Genomic DNA, 13,808 nt, shown 5'->3' on the forward strand with positions numbered 1-13,808 from the left:
AAACCTTCTTTTCTAAACTGACTTTCCTTCTGATTGGCAAATGAGGACAGGAAAATGTTCAAAGGAATACAAGCAAAACAATTAACAAGGTTCATAATAGTTTCTAAGTATTGAATTATGGATCATCTGAAGATGTGTACACACACTCTTGGCTGGTACATTCAGAGTGTCTCATGGACCAGCCGTGTTTCAGGAAGGATAATCCTTGTGTGGCCATATGAGGGAGAAAAGAAAGCCAAGATGTGTGTCCTTAATTTAAGAATAAATGAAAGGCACTAGAGATCAAACTCCAGTTTGCCTCTAGTTCATAAGGAATGGCTGTAAGGGATGTACTGTCTCATGCCCTTCTCCATGAGCAGAGCAGCACTCAGTGATGCAGCACAATATTCTGATCAGGCTTCTCTTAACCAGGCAGCAGGATCATTCTTCCTTGCCCCAGCTGACTGCAGCCCAGATCACCTGTCAGGAGGCCATTCTGTCCAGTGCCTTTCTGCAGCACCTCCTTGAGCACAGCTGGACACAGGGAATGCTACTACAGAGTTTTGGGAATAATGAAAATATTTCTGTTACTGAAGCAGTAGTGCTGTAATCCTGGCCAAGATCATGTTGTTACTGTGGTTGCTCTGTCATAAAGTTCTGCCTTTCAGCAGTCTATAACTAGCTGTTAAAGGGCTGAGATAAACACAGAATCATATTCTACTCACCAGATTTTTTGTTGTTTTGTATAGTCATACACAGCCATGGCACAGCATTTCACCCCACTGCCCAGCTACATCCCTCATGAGCCATCCTGCTAAACATATGCACTGCCTTAGCCTTTGATGTTGAAACAAACTCTTGGATACTGAAGGATCCAAAATGTTGGCTCCTTCTGCTGAGCAAGATGCTTTTGCTGAGAATGTGAGTTTGGTCAGCCTTGGTCATCCCCCCAAAATGGGGTATGCCAGGCCTCAGTACTTAGAGAAAGTTGGATGTTTGGAACTGAAGTTTTAGGTGAACTAGAAATGGTGATTTTAAGGGCAGCTAGGCACACAGCTCTTTTCTAAAACACATTTGTCACCAGCAATGGCCAGATAGGCACAGTAGTAAAAGCTACTATTCAAAGCTGCTCAGTATTTATTTAGATTATGGAATAAAATTCTTCCTGTTAACTGAAGAATAGCTGCAAAGAGTTGCACAAAGAATCTGCAAATCTCTTGACAAACATTTACACAGAAGGTGATGATAAACAAACAAGACCTAATACCTAGCACAGTGCTTTTATAGGACATGTTTTATTAACAGCTTTGAATTTTTGCTCTGCCTGTCAGGAGAATCCTTTATCCTCAAACCTCTCAGTGCAGATTTACTGTAAAATGTAGCTCTCTATTTTTAATCAGAGTATGGGGAATGAAGGGAATCATATATCCAAAAGCATTAGCAAGTAATGCTCCATGTCTCTGAAGGCACATTTATTGAATAGTTCAATTGGACTGGGAACTTAAATGGCTCTCTCTGTTTTGGTGTTGATGTATTATGGAATTATTCTCACATGCTGATCTAGGTTTATTCCTTGTTTGCCAAGAACTGAATATTGTAGTCCTTTCACATGGGGAGTAAAAGCAATCTTTTTTCCTGTTCCAACTTTAAGATAAGTCAAAAGACAATGTATTACTGCAGGAGGTGGTGCAGCCAGTTCTGCTCTCAGTGTGGCAGCTGATAGTGCTGTAAACACCTGCACCACCTCTGTACTGGGAAGTGCTGTTACTGCACCAGGAAACTGGAAACGTCCAAATACAACCTCATTTTCAGAAAGGGAACACCCAAGCCTCCCTGAAACTCAGAGTTTTAGGTGTTTAGAAAGGAGACAGCTAAAATAAATAAGACATTTCCAAAAGTGTAGGTTTCATTCTTTTAGAACAAAGTGAAGAAATATTCAGTCTTTGCCAAGAATTTTAAGACTCATTTTGAAGGATGCTGTGTATGAGTAAATGCAGTAGTAAAATGTGAATTATTGGTATTGGATTTATTTTAAAACTGTGTTTAGACATATAGACACATTTACACATCAATTCTGTTATTAGCAGGTCATTTTGCCAAGGCTTTAAGAACTTTTCTTAGATTCAAGACAGAGTTTAAGTAGGAATATATGTTTTAATAGAATTAATTTGTTAAATAAAGGGAACAAGAATTATTATTAATAATTTAGTTGATTCCTGGGATGCATTTGAGCTTTTTTTTTTACAAAAGCTCTTAGCTGGTTTCTTGTGACACAGCTGATTGATGTTGCTGCGTTACATGGGAGAGGGAGGTTGAGCCTTTTTGGGTAGCACATGGTTAATTTTGATAATGTGTCTTACTATATGTTTTAGCAACAATTTGCAAGTGTTGTATAAGCCATACATATTCCTGGAATAAATCAGCTGGTAGTTATCTCTGAGGACACATCCTAATCTTTTCTCTAAAAATAGAGTGACAGATTATATTTACATTATGTTAAATTTTAACTGAGAAAGAAAAGCGCAGATCTGATGCTATTGCTTTGAGGAGAGGGGGAAAATTATGGGACTTGTAGTTATTACAAAGACTGATCTTTTCAGAAGAAGTTTCATTCCTACTCTTATTTTAAAATTTTCATTGTAAGGGAATTAAGATGGAAGGGAATTGTTATTCCCTTACACACCAAGTGTCCTGGTCACTGTTATGAGAACTTCCCAATGCAAATTATGGAGAGAGCAATAAATAATTGAAACATGGTATAAGTTGTGGGCAATAATATACAGCAAGAAGGCTGTAGAGATCTGAGTACTGTCTTCTGCCCTAACACTGTAATGCATTATTGGCAGAGCAAATGGTAAATACATGGGTGTGAGCTCTTTCTGATTTATGTTATTTTTACGTATCTTGAACTGAATGGATGAGAGATTTATTTATGTTTGAAATCCAAGCTGTGGGTAAGTTGGTCTGTACCATATAAACTCAAGCATTTATCTCTAGGATAAGACTGAGCTGATTGACCTTGAGGAGTTTAGAGTTGCATCTCCTGAACTAATGATAGGAACTGAACCCTTTTTCACAGAGGGAGAGGGGCCACAAAACAGTGCATGTGAATGAGATTCAATCCATCCAAATAGATTCAGAAATCACAGGCTCTTCTCTATTAGTCTCTGAATGCCTCCAGTTCAATTAAATACATTATCTGCTGGATAATCATTTTATGATGAAAAATTGGCAAAAAAGAGCACACTCTGCTTGGCACTGTTGTGTGCTTGACTGTGCTGTTTTTGACCATTCTCTGCTGAGAAGGCTTACCTATACAGCAACCCATAGTTTCTGTAGGGAAAGCCAGTGTAGTCACTGTGACCATATTTTTAATTTGCCCCAAGCACTATTTTGATAAGATGAATTCCTTTAGTTGTTTTGATTACCTGAGCTGGCACTGTGCTTTGGATTTGACTGACAGTGGTAGATGTGGTTCCCTGGAGCACTGGGGAATCACAGAGAGGAGTTTCAAGGTGCCCTGGGCAGGTGCCTGAGCTCTGTTTGTATCAGCTGATCACAAAGGGCTGCTGTGAGACCAGTCCCCCTCTTCTGTGCTCATAGCCATGCTTGCAGCATTTCCCTGGCTTCAGCCCCTTTTCTCTGTAATTGATGGCACACAAACCCCTTCCAATAAATCTCTTCAGAGACAATCATATCATTTTTGTACTTGTAATGCTGTTTCCTTGGCTTTGTGAGCTGAACCCTCCAAACTAGCTTGAAAAATACCATCATTTTCTTCTAAAGAACCATGGGGATAGATGCAGCTCAGAGCTGCTGTTCAGGCACAGGTGCCAGCATGCTGGGGGATTACACCAAGCAAGCTGGTGTCATTTGCCACAGCTCCAGAACTTTTCTCAGCAAATTCATCTGCCAGAATCCATACAAGTGTCAATTGTCATGAATTACCACCACCTTTGAATACAATTACTTAGGAAAATTAATTAAGACTAAAAAGATAAATGCTGGTAGCTAAGGACAAAAGTCCACACTGAGGTGTAATAAATTATAAATACAATTAAATATCTTTACTAGAAGGAAAAATCAGAGCCTCAAGATAAATTTGTAATTAAAGATGTCTATTTAAAATTTTATCTCAATTTGACCTCCTCATAATTTATGAAGATGTATGTTCCAATGTCAAGAAATTAAGGGTAAATTATGATCCTAATAGCTTTATAGTAAGAAAATCAATATCCTGATTACAAACTCAATTCATTATATTGATAAAAATGTCTGGAAGATCTGATGGGATTCAGAGGAAATCCTCAGAGATGAGCATTTCAAATCAGTAATGATTGTCTGCTTTCAGTGACTTTGTCAAAATCTATCGTACAAGAGTCTAGAGAAAGAAGCATGTGCATTGAACAGTATAAACAGTTAATATGAGAGTCGGCCCCTCACTTGTGCTCTTGGGGGGCTTTGCACCTCTGGGTAACACTTAGGAGCAGAAGAAATGCCCTTGCATCCAATTAATTGTCTTGCTAGTGAAAGCACTTCACAATTTTAATTTAAAATTTCCCTAGAGAGCTAAACCACGAGGGGCATCTAGTGCCCCAAGCTCTCAGACTGCACATTGGCTACTGCTCACAGCCTTTCCCCCTTACTGTATTCTCAGCATTATTCCTTATCTCCTGTTATAGAAACCCAGACTGACTTGCTCCCCAAGATCTAATAAGAAAGATCTTCCTCACCCACACAGAAAAACTCTTGCTGACTGACAGTGAAAAAGTGGCAAATCTCAGAAAGAAGACTGATAATGCCAGAGTGTATCCAAACTGTAATGGCCTTGATTGACATTATGGGACATGAGACATGTCATGAAGAAGAATCAAACTGTCACAGAAATAGAAAACCTCCACACTGTACATGGATGCCTGCATCCCTGTTTATCCAGTACACTTGTACGCTAGTCCTTATTTTGTCTGCAATTTTATCTATGGTCTTTGTAAGAGCCCCAATTTGGCTATCTGCAGCTGCTATTTTATAGCAAGAGTCTGACATGAAGGCTTGTTATCAGACATCATTTTGTAAACAAGGAAAACGTATGCTATATATAGAATAAATGATAAGGAATTGTGAATTGCAGGCCTATCTCAATACTGAGGATTTCTGTGGTGAACTTGCAAATCACAGCAGGGAGTTCTGAATGGATTGTGAAGTAACCAGAATCAATAACCAGCATGAGTACACTCATTATTAAAAGTTGGGTTTCAAAAAAGCACACTTGGAAGGACACTGCATTTAAATTAGATCCTTTTTACTCCAGTTTTCTATGTCCCTCTCTCTTGTAATTTAATCTCCCTTGTCATTCATTGCTCTCTGTGAATACAAGTGACTATGAAGTAATTAAAAAAAAAATATAGTGAAGAAAGATATATAAAAGAATGCATAATGAATTAATGCCTGAGGCAGCAGTGGAGGAAGATTTTTCCAGCATATTCTCATTATAATCAGAAATATACGATTTATTACATGTTTGTGTAGTAACTACAGATTTTAAGATGAGGGCAAAATCTGCCTGTAAAGTTCTTTCCTTGTCAGCAAGGAGGACACTATTAAGCTGTATTGATGGCGTTTAAAAGGAGCAGTAGTGAAACAAACTCTCAGGAAACAAGGACGTGTCCTACATCTCAGCCCATAACAAACTTAGGGAGAACCCGTACCTTGTGGTCTGGAGCCTCTAGCAGGTGCAGAAACCCTCCCTTTGAGCTAAAGCTCATGCAAAGCACACCTATGAGCATTAGGAAGCTGTAGGATGTAGCAGTGGATCCGTAGGGATCCCATTGTGCTGGGGCTGCACAGACAGTACTGACCTGATCTGCAGCCAGGTGAGCATGGGCATGGTGCCCCCCCCACAGACCCAGACGGTGAAGAACACCAGCAGCAGGGCTGTGCTGAACATCATCTGCTTGGGCTGCGAGGCCGTGTCCCGGATGGCCAGCGCAAAGGCAATCGCGCCGCGCAAACCTGAAACGAGACAGGGGGGTCAGCTTAATGAGACAGAGAAACAGAACTTTATCTTTTCGCTCCAAACCCAGTTCCAAGGGCAGAGGGAATTTTCAGATGATAATCCTGCTTATAAAGTTCTGAATCATGCTAACTGAAAGGGTGGGATTTAATGCAGCAAATTTGCAGAAGTGACCAATGAAAGTACTCTCATATTCACATAATAATCACACATTTGCTTTATGTCCACTGAATTCTTTGTCTTGAATAAATGCAAATTAAATAGTGATCTGAACTTAAAGCAGGTTGAAAAAGAAATCTGTATTCTGCATTAAGTGGGATTACTCATGAAGTCAGGAGCAAGTGAAAAAGAGGATTGACATTAAAATCTGTACCTAAATATGCTACTCATTTCTTCCATGAAAATATAGAATATATTCCTTTAAAATTGTATAAAATTCTAAGACTAGTCAGAAAAACATGACTTAAAAACAATGAATAGTTTTTCAAAGCTGGTTTTAAATATCTAAAAGGGGTTGCAGAATAAATTAATGTACTTGAAACGTTATAATAGTTGTAAAATTATACACCCACAGAGACTGAATAAACAAGAAATTACAAAGGTGGTGAAAACAGCTAAATGAATTTTAAAAAAAAGCCCCATAGGTAGTAATAAGGGGACTAAATAGGTCTTGATAAAATGCCATGTTTAAAAATTGAGGGGGAAAAAGCCTGCTAGTGCCTGCAGCCCTCAGGATGCATAATACAAATAATACACCATATTTTCCAATGCCTTTCATTTATCTATTTAAGTGTACTTTATTATTTTCTAAAAAACTTTCACAAAATAATTCTAGAGAGCAAAGTCATTACGTGTATACAATACATGCTAAGTCCAAAAAGTACCTTGCAAAGTATTGAGAGATTAAATCTAGTAATCAAATCTGTTGTAAGGCACTGATGACATATGCAGAATCATTTAATTAACTGCTAAATGCAGCTATTTTTGGCCTAGAACTCCAAAGCTCTTTAAGATTACATAGCTAGAATGTGAATTATTTGGCCTAGAAGCTGTTTGGTATAGAAGTTTATCCAGGGAACAGCACAAAGCCATTTCTGCAAGGAAGAAGCAGACTGGGGTTGCACTGTCTGAAAATACTCAATGGCAGCAGGTTCAAAACCCTGTAGACAGACCCTGGTCTTGTCCTTGGCTTTGCTTTTGTGTAAAAGACATCTCTGAGGATGCAGTGCTTTACTATTTTCTAATAGGGAAATAATATAATCTCATTTTAAGCTGAGGAGGGAATGAACAACTATTGAAATGGCCTTTATTTCAGTGGTTATAGTGGTAATCTGGATGATTAGCACAGCTACATTTCAGTGAAAAACAATGCTGCTTCCCACAATTGCATCACACCTTCAATTTTAAATCTAGAACACCTCTTTTTGTAAGAGGGAATATATATACACACACACTTTTATATACATATAAAAGTTAATTAGTATGTCCTCTTGAGCAGTGGACTGGCTGTTTCTTCAGTTCAGAAAAATACTGAGTGACTTCTCTGCATTTTTCATTTATAAAAGGTGCAACATGGTCTATAAGAGATAATGCAGTTTCAACTAAAGACATGTCTAAAGTAAAATAAATACTCTAAACAACTAAAGCAGTGGGAAGCAGATGAATACACCTAAAATTGTAAAGACTCAATGAGAAGCAAGGAACACTGCTATATGTATATATACATGTATGTACATATCTCTCAAAATACAAGTGAAGGAAGGGAATTTTAACAACCTCAGAAAATGCTGAGCTACTGCAATGGTCTGAAGTTAAGTGCCAGCCATTAGAGATTCATCACAAGCCTCTCTGTTGCCTATTTATGTGTTGTGGAGAAGAGGAAAACAGAGTAAAAAGTAAATAAAGATGTTGGGAGAAGAGTGGAAAGTGCTATAAAGTCCAAGAGTTTAGAATGTTTGATTTTCACCTGAGCAGAGACTGCTGGACTGCTCACTTTAGCTGATGTTCAACTTAATTTGAGAAGCCTGGGCTTAATTAGTCCTTATATAATTCCTGATTAAAAGCAGTTGTAGAAGTGAATCCAACCTCTGTTATGTATTTTTAGAGGAGTGGTAGAAGTAGATAAAGAATGTGATTAATCAAAATGCTCCATAATCCATCTCCAAGCCTAACTCTTCCACCTTTTCTCAACTGTATTGATATGCATCAAAAAGCAGAATTTAGTGACTTCAGGGGAGTTCTTTGCAGAGTAAGGTCTAATCAAAGGCTAATCAACAGTGTACTTGCCTGACCTTAATTGCTTTTCTCAGCAATTTTCCTCAGCAATCACTTTGGTGATTGTGGCAGTAAAACAAGCAGTAAATGTTTGGTGGATTTGGTAATAAGATAGAAAACAAAACTAACCCCAAATTTGTTGTTTTCCACATCTGAATGTGTGATGCTGTGGTGAATGAAGGCCATTTTCCCCTGTGATCATCAAGAACCTGATGCCATGCCAGAACAATGAAGATGGTGAAACCCACAATGAAGTGGTGGATGCCCCATCCCTGGAAACACTCGAGGTCAGGCTGGATGGGGCTCTGAGCAACCTGATCTAGTTAAAGATACCTCTGCTCATTGCAGGGGCTTGGACCAGATAACCTTTAAAGGCCCCCTCCAGCCCAAATTGTTCTATGACTCTTGCTACAGATCTTTGTAGATAATTTTCTTCAAACTCAAATTCAATATCTTGTTTACTCCTCAGAAATGTGTCTCTCTCCTGGCAGCCACTGTCCTCTCTGTTTATCACTATATGCAGTTTCATCAGCTTATAGCACTATGAATGTTATTGGTAACTAAGCACAAATCTTGGTGCATCTTAAAAAATAGAATTACACAGAAAATCTGTGTATCCTGTGAAGTGTGCAGCTGCTGGCAGCATGAGACACAGTCTTTATTACTATAGTTGCAGATTCTGCCATTACTTTATTATAAAGTAAACACATTTTTCTCTACAAAATAGAGGGGTTTTTATCTTTGAAAATAGATAAAAATTACTTTTCTGAGAATTTGAACATTTACATTTTAGAAGCCTGCAATACTACTGTTTCAGTTCTCAGCTGCCAGATTGTCCTGGAAAGCTAATGTGTGTGAGTTCTCACGTTCAGCTGCTGGCTGCTCCTGTTCCATGGAGAATGAAATTTGACTGCAGAAAACGAGGACAGAAAAGTTAAAGAATAAGAGGGATTTCAGAAGGTTTTCCATCCTATACTTTAGCTGATGCAAACCAAAACCCAAAATGGAGCCCAGGAACTAGATACCAAATGATATGAAGCTATTTTTCATGCTGTTGTCTAGCTGGCCACCTGCTAGGCTTACCAGAGGGATCTCCAGCTCCAAGTTACCCATGGAACAATGGCAGGGGAGCAGTTGGGCTGAAAGGCAGCTCCTGCTGGATGTGTCATCATCCCTCACCCCGCTCCCGCTGGAATTAGCTGACATTTTCAGTGGCAGCTTTTAGCAGAAGGATTGAATGGGTATAGAAATGAACTGCTGTGTTGCTCTCTAGAGAGTTGGAATTACATAGGCACAAATGAGGCCCCCTGATGTGGAGTACTCCTGATGAGGGAGCTTGAAATGCAGCACATTGTATTTCACTCGTTATCTGGCTAAATGGATCTCTGTACATCAAGGCTGTCAATCAAGAACTTTCATCCATACAAATGTGGAATAAATTTTTGCATAAAAAGCAGGAAAATGAAGCAAAAAAAATATGCTGAGTTTCTAATTTTAGAAAATTATATCATCAATAGCGTAGGGGTATCTGCATTTCTGTCTCTTGCTGAACAGATATTCTTGGCTTATAAGTGAGTTTTTCCTAACTAGCATTAGAAAGTCAAGCAGAATTATTTCTAGCTTGTACAAGTAAAAAAAAATATGGAATCCAGATGAGCCTGAACAGTTCTGGGGATGATGTACAAATCATACTAGAACATGGCTCCCTCTTCTGGATTTTAATTTTTTTAAAAGTTATTCTACAAGGTTAACAAAATCAACAAAATTAAACATCCAGCTGGAATACATATGAAAAGGTCTGTGGAATTGAAATAATCAGGTTTAAAAGTAAAACTGTACAGAAGTTTAAGGAATTGCCAAAGACCATGTTTGATCTGAGTGTCAGCACTAACACTGTCCAAGTTGTCTATTTATTTACTCCCAGGTACACTACAGGTGCCTCTAAAAACAGCACAACTTAAAGACATGGTATTCCCAAACTGTCATGGAAGTGTAGACAGATGGGGGACAATGGATTGAAAGACAATGGCTTCCCGGGCAGTGAGTTTCCAAAATGTTAATTAAAACAGGGCAAGAGCACAGTGTGCTGATGAGAAGGCATCCATTTGCTTCAGTAGTTTTGGAGAAATGATCCTGATTTTTAAGATAACAAATTCTTTGTGATAGATGTGGCTTTTCCTAGATGACTATTTTTGTCACTCATTAAACGTGGACAGGAAAAATACCAAAAAAGCCAAAATAGCTCTTACCTGAAAACATCATCATGTGCTGAAAGGTCCTGGGAATCTTTTGTTTTCGACCCAAATTCAAAAGGAAAGAAAGTGGGTATATGTTGGAAGCTCTTGCTACAAAAACTGCCACCTAAAATGTAAGCTGTTGAGGAAAATAGTGGACAAACTACTGACAAAACCAGGATTAACCCAAATATTTTTCTAAAATTATTTTAAAGATGTTACTAAACAAGTATTATATTATATTTTTATGTTTTACATGCCATGTTCTAATGCTCCCTGTGCAGTGGCAAAGATCTGCCTTCCCCAGACATCCCGGTTTTATAGTCATCATAATATATCTCACTTCAATCACTCTACTTCTGCTCATCACATTTGTGTCACATGTGACTTCATCTTCAGCTCTTCAGGAAAATGCCCATCATCAATTGCAGAGAGAGCATTATCTCCTTGAGCAGCCATTTTCAGAGAATAAATGTACTTTTGGACCTGATTATTACTTCCTTATTTCCTGGCCATTCATATTGTCTATATCAAGCACTTTTTGCTTTTTCTTCCCCTTCTCTGCGGAGATTCTTCTGATTAAATTCTTTATTACTCCTCTGTGGAACTATCCCAAAAGTTTCCTTAATTAGAACCATGAGGCCATTTAAAGAAAGGCAGTCTGAGCCCCCTTAGATATGCTTTTTGCACATTTTGCACGTTTTTTGCCCTCCCCTTGTCTTGTGGCTCAATTTTGGCACTCCCAGTCTGAGCAGCCTGACTGGAGAGCAGGTGAAGAGTTTGAGAGGTGATGTCTTGAGTCCCAGCAGCTGCCCCAAATCTGCCTGCAGCTCTGGTGCAGTCCTGATTATTCATTTAGAAATCACATTTAACAATTACTGCATATCAACAGTATGCTCCCAACTTTCAAAGCTATTAGAGTTAGTTTAAAAGTGATAGAGGGCTGCTGCTCTGAGCCAAAGGAAAAAAAAAAAATCATTGGATAAATTGTCAGTCTGTAAAGAATCTATACTGCTGCATGAGTAAGATTTATTGAGAAACCGTGGCCCACACAGAGCTTTTCTTACCCCTTAGGCACATGATGGTGTAAATAATTCCATGTATGCTAGAGATATCAAGTATAAAGAGAGAAAGATTTGAGCAAAGCAGAACTGTGTGATTTTTAAGGACTTTGTATCATTCAAGTAGTTTTGGGGAATTCCTGCTTATAGCACCCATCTGTCTGGAGGCAGCTCTCCAGTTTGTGGATCTGTACTGGCTCCAGACAGGGAAAAAGGTTTTGTGTTGCACCTGTCCCCACAGATGTGTCCCAATACTTATCCCAATTTCCCACCCCACTTGTAAACCACTGGCAGAAGTTCCCCAGCTGGTTTAAAGCTATTTGCCTGTAGCAGAGGAGCAAAACAGCAACTGTCCAAAGAACATGTGCTTACATGCTTTGGGGGAGTTATTAGGATGTAGGTAATAGATGATTGCACTTGGCATTGACAATCTACTGATCTTTAGCATTCAAGGAACTGATTGGTTTGCTTGTTGACTTCTTTCTTCACATGGAACATGCATTCTTTTTATATATACATACACACACACATACAGAGAGATGTACTTCTTTAAAGCAAAGGATACGAGAGCACCAAATATGAAAAGAGGATTGAAGATGTGATTTTGAAATGTAAATAGTGCGAGTCCCATGTAACAGAAGATGACATTCTCAGCCAAAAAATTCATGAACTCGAACAACTTAAATGAGAGAGAAAGAACATAATTATGACTCATGTCTACAGCAAACTACTGATTATCCCAGGTTCCTTTGGAATACAGAACTGTTTAGATGAAAGGAACAGAAATTGCTGCTGTTTCAAGGGTGGATTTTAAACCCACCTAATTTGCAGACAAATTAGACATAAGGTGTCTTTTAGCTTTAAAAATCGTAGTTGTCTGCAGGTTTTTCTCTGATTTGTATATGAAAGCTTGACATAGACAACTGGTAAAAAACATAAACAGCAAGTAAGTTATATGAGCTTCAATGCAAACTGCAGGGAAGCTGAGGGAAATTAGCTTCACTCCTGTTTACAGGGGGAGCCTGGGAAATGGCTCCTGGTTACCCAAGTGGCTGTGCATAATGCAGTCTGGCTATGGGTACACTAAGGCCTAGAGAGAAAAAATAATCCTAAATGGACTTTTAAGAACCTGTCCCTTTAAAATATAGCACAGTCTTTATTATTACTATGACTATTATCTTGCAGATAGAAATTTGTATTGCACGGTATGGACATCAATATCAATACTAATTTCAAACCAAACTATTGAAAATGTTATTTAAAGGCATTATAAAATAAGCTTAAAATACATGAGTAGGGTAGAATTTCTTGTGGGAAAAATCAAGCAAAGCCAAAGTATTCGTTTGCCTAGAGGGGATGTTTTTGATTATATTTGCAACTGATTACATTAAAACTAATAAAATAAATTTTCCTATTTAACCACATCTGGAAAAAATCAATCATTGCTGCCAAATAACATCAGAGAGTAAAAAGGAGCATTTCATTTCTGAAGTCACTTTTGAGCTCAGGATCCTATGCTAACAAATCCTGATGCAGAGTTAGGACTGAAGTTTGTCAGTCTGCAAGCAGCCATACATCACTATCCAGAATGTTACTATGGAGATCTTTTATTTGTCCTCAGTGGGCTTATGTATTTTTTTGTAATATGTTTGTGCTTCTAAAAATAAATATCCAGTAACAGTCACTAAGATTTAACAAAGGAAAAATGAGAGCTGTCAAAATCATTAAAACAAATTTCAGAGGCAAAATGGCATAAAACCCATTAGTATATGGAAGGATATTTTGGACCCCATGGCAGCACCATCAATTATCCCAAGCACACATTCCATAGCCCTCAGTTTGTGCTGCAATACTGAACAACATTAAAACAACCAGAAAAAATATTTGCAGGTTAGCAGTCTTAAATTATTTGAATTAAATTTAGATGAGAGGAACCAGTTGTCAAAAACTTCTAAGTAGGCGATCTTGTGATTCATAGAAATTCTGATAAGTTCTTGCATTTCCACTTGGGAGCAAACAGGATCCCATGTCTTTGTGGGAACATCAACTGATGCATTGTTTGAAACAACAGAAAAATGTATCAGGAGTGCCATGACAGGATCTACTTCTCTGTAAAATAGATATCTGTGTAGATATGAAAATCTTTTGAGGGAAGGATGCTGCTATGAGGAGCCACAAGTGCATATTTTAATTATTGGGATCAGATACAGTACTCCACAGGTTTTCAAGCTGAATGATATTTCATTTTTC

The 13,808-nt window shown here is 38.2% G+C and overlaps 1 protein-coding gene across 2 annotated transcripts in view; it reads right to left on the reverse strand.

The window, feature by feature from the left end:
- The window catches only part of SLC9A9 (solute carrier family 9 member A9), a 174,133-nt gene that overhangs the window by 62,445 nt on the left and 97,880 nt on the right, over positions 1-13,808 (reverse strand). For both annotated transcript variants that reach the window (XM_059855398.1, XM_059855399.1), the window contains exons 10-12: positions 12,124-12,237; positions 10,513-10,624; positions 5,835-5,988 (exon numbers count right to left, since the gene is read on the reverse strand). In XM_059855398.1, the coding sequence (XP_059711381.1) occupies positions 5,835-5,988; positions 10,513-10,624; positions 12,124-12,237 (380 nt within the window). The remainder of the gene's footprint in view (positions 1-5,834; positions 5,989-10,512; positions 10,625-12,123; positions 12,238-13,808) is intronic.

The sequence above is a fragment of the Haemorhous mexicanus genome, chromosome 10, assembly GCF_027477595.1.
Source record: "Haemorhous mexicanus isolate bHaeMex1 chromosome 10, bHaeMex1.pri, whole genome shotgun sequence".
Lineage (NCBI taxonomy): Eukaryota > Metazoa > Chordata > Aves > Passeriformes > Fringillidae > Haemorhous > Haemorhous mexicanus.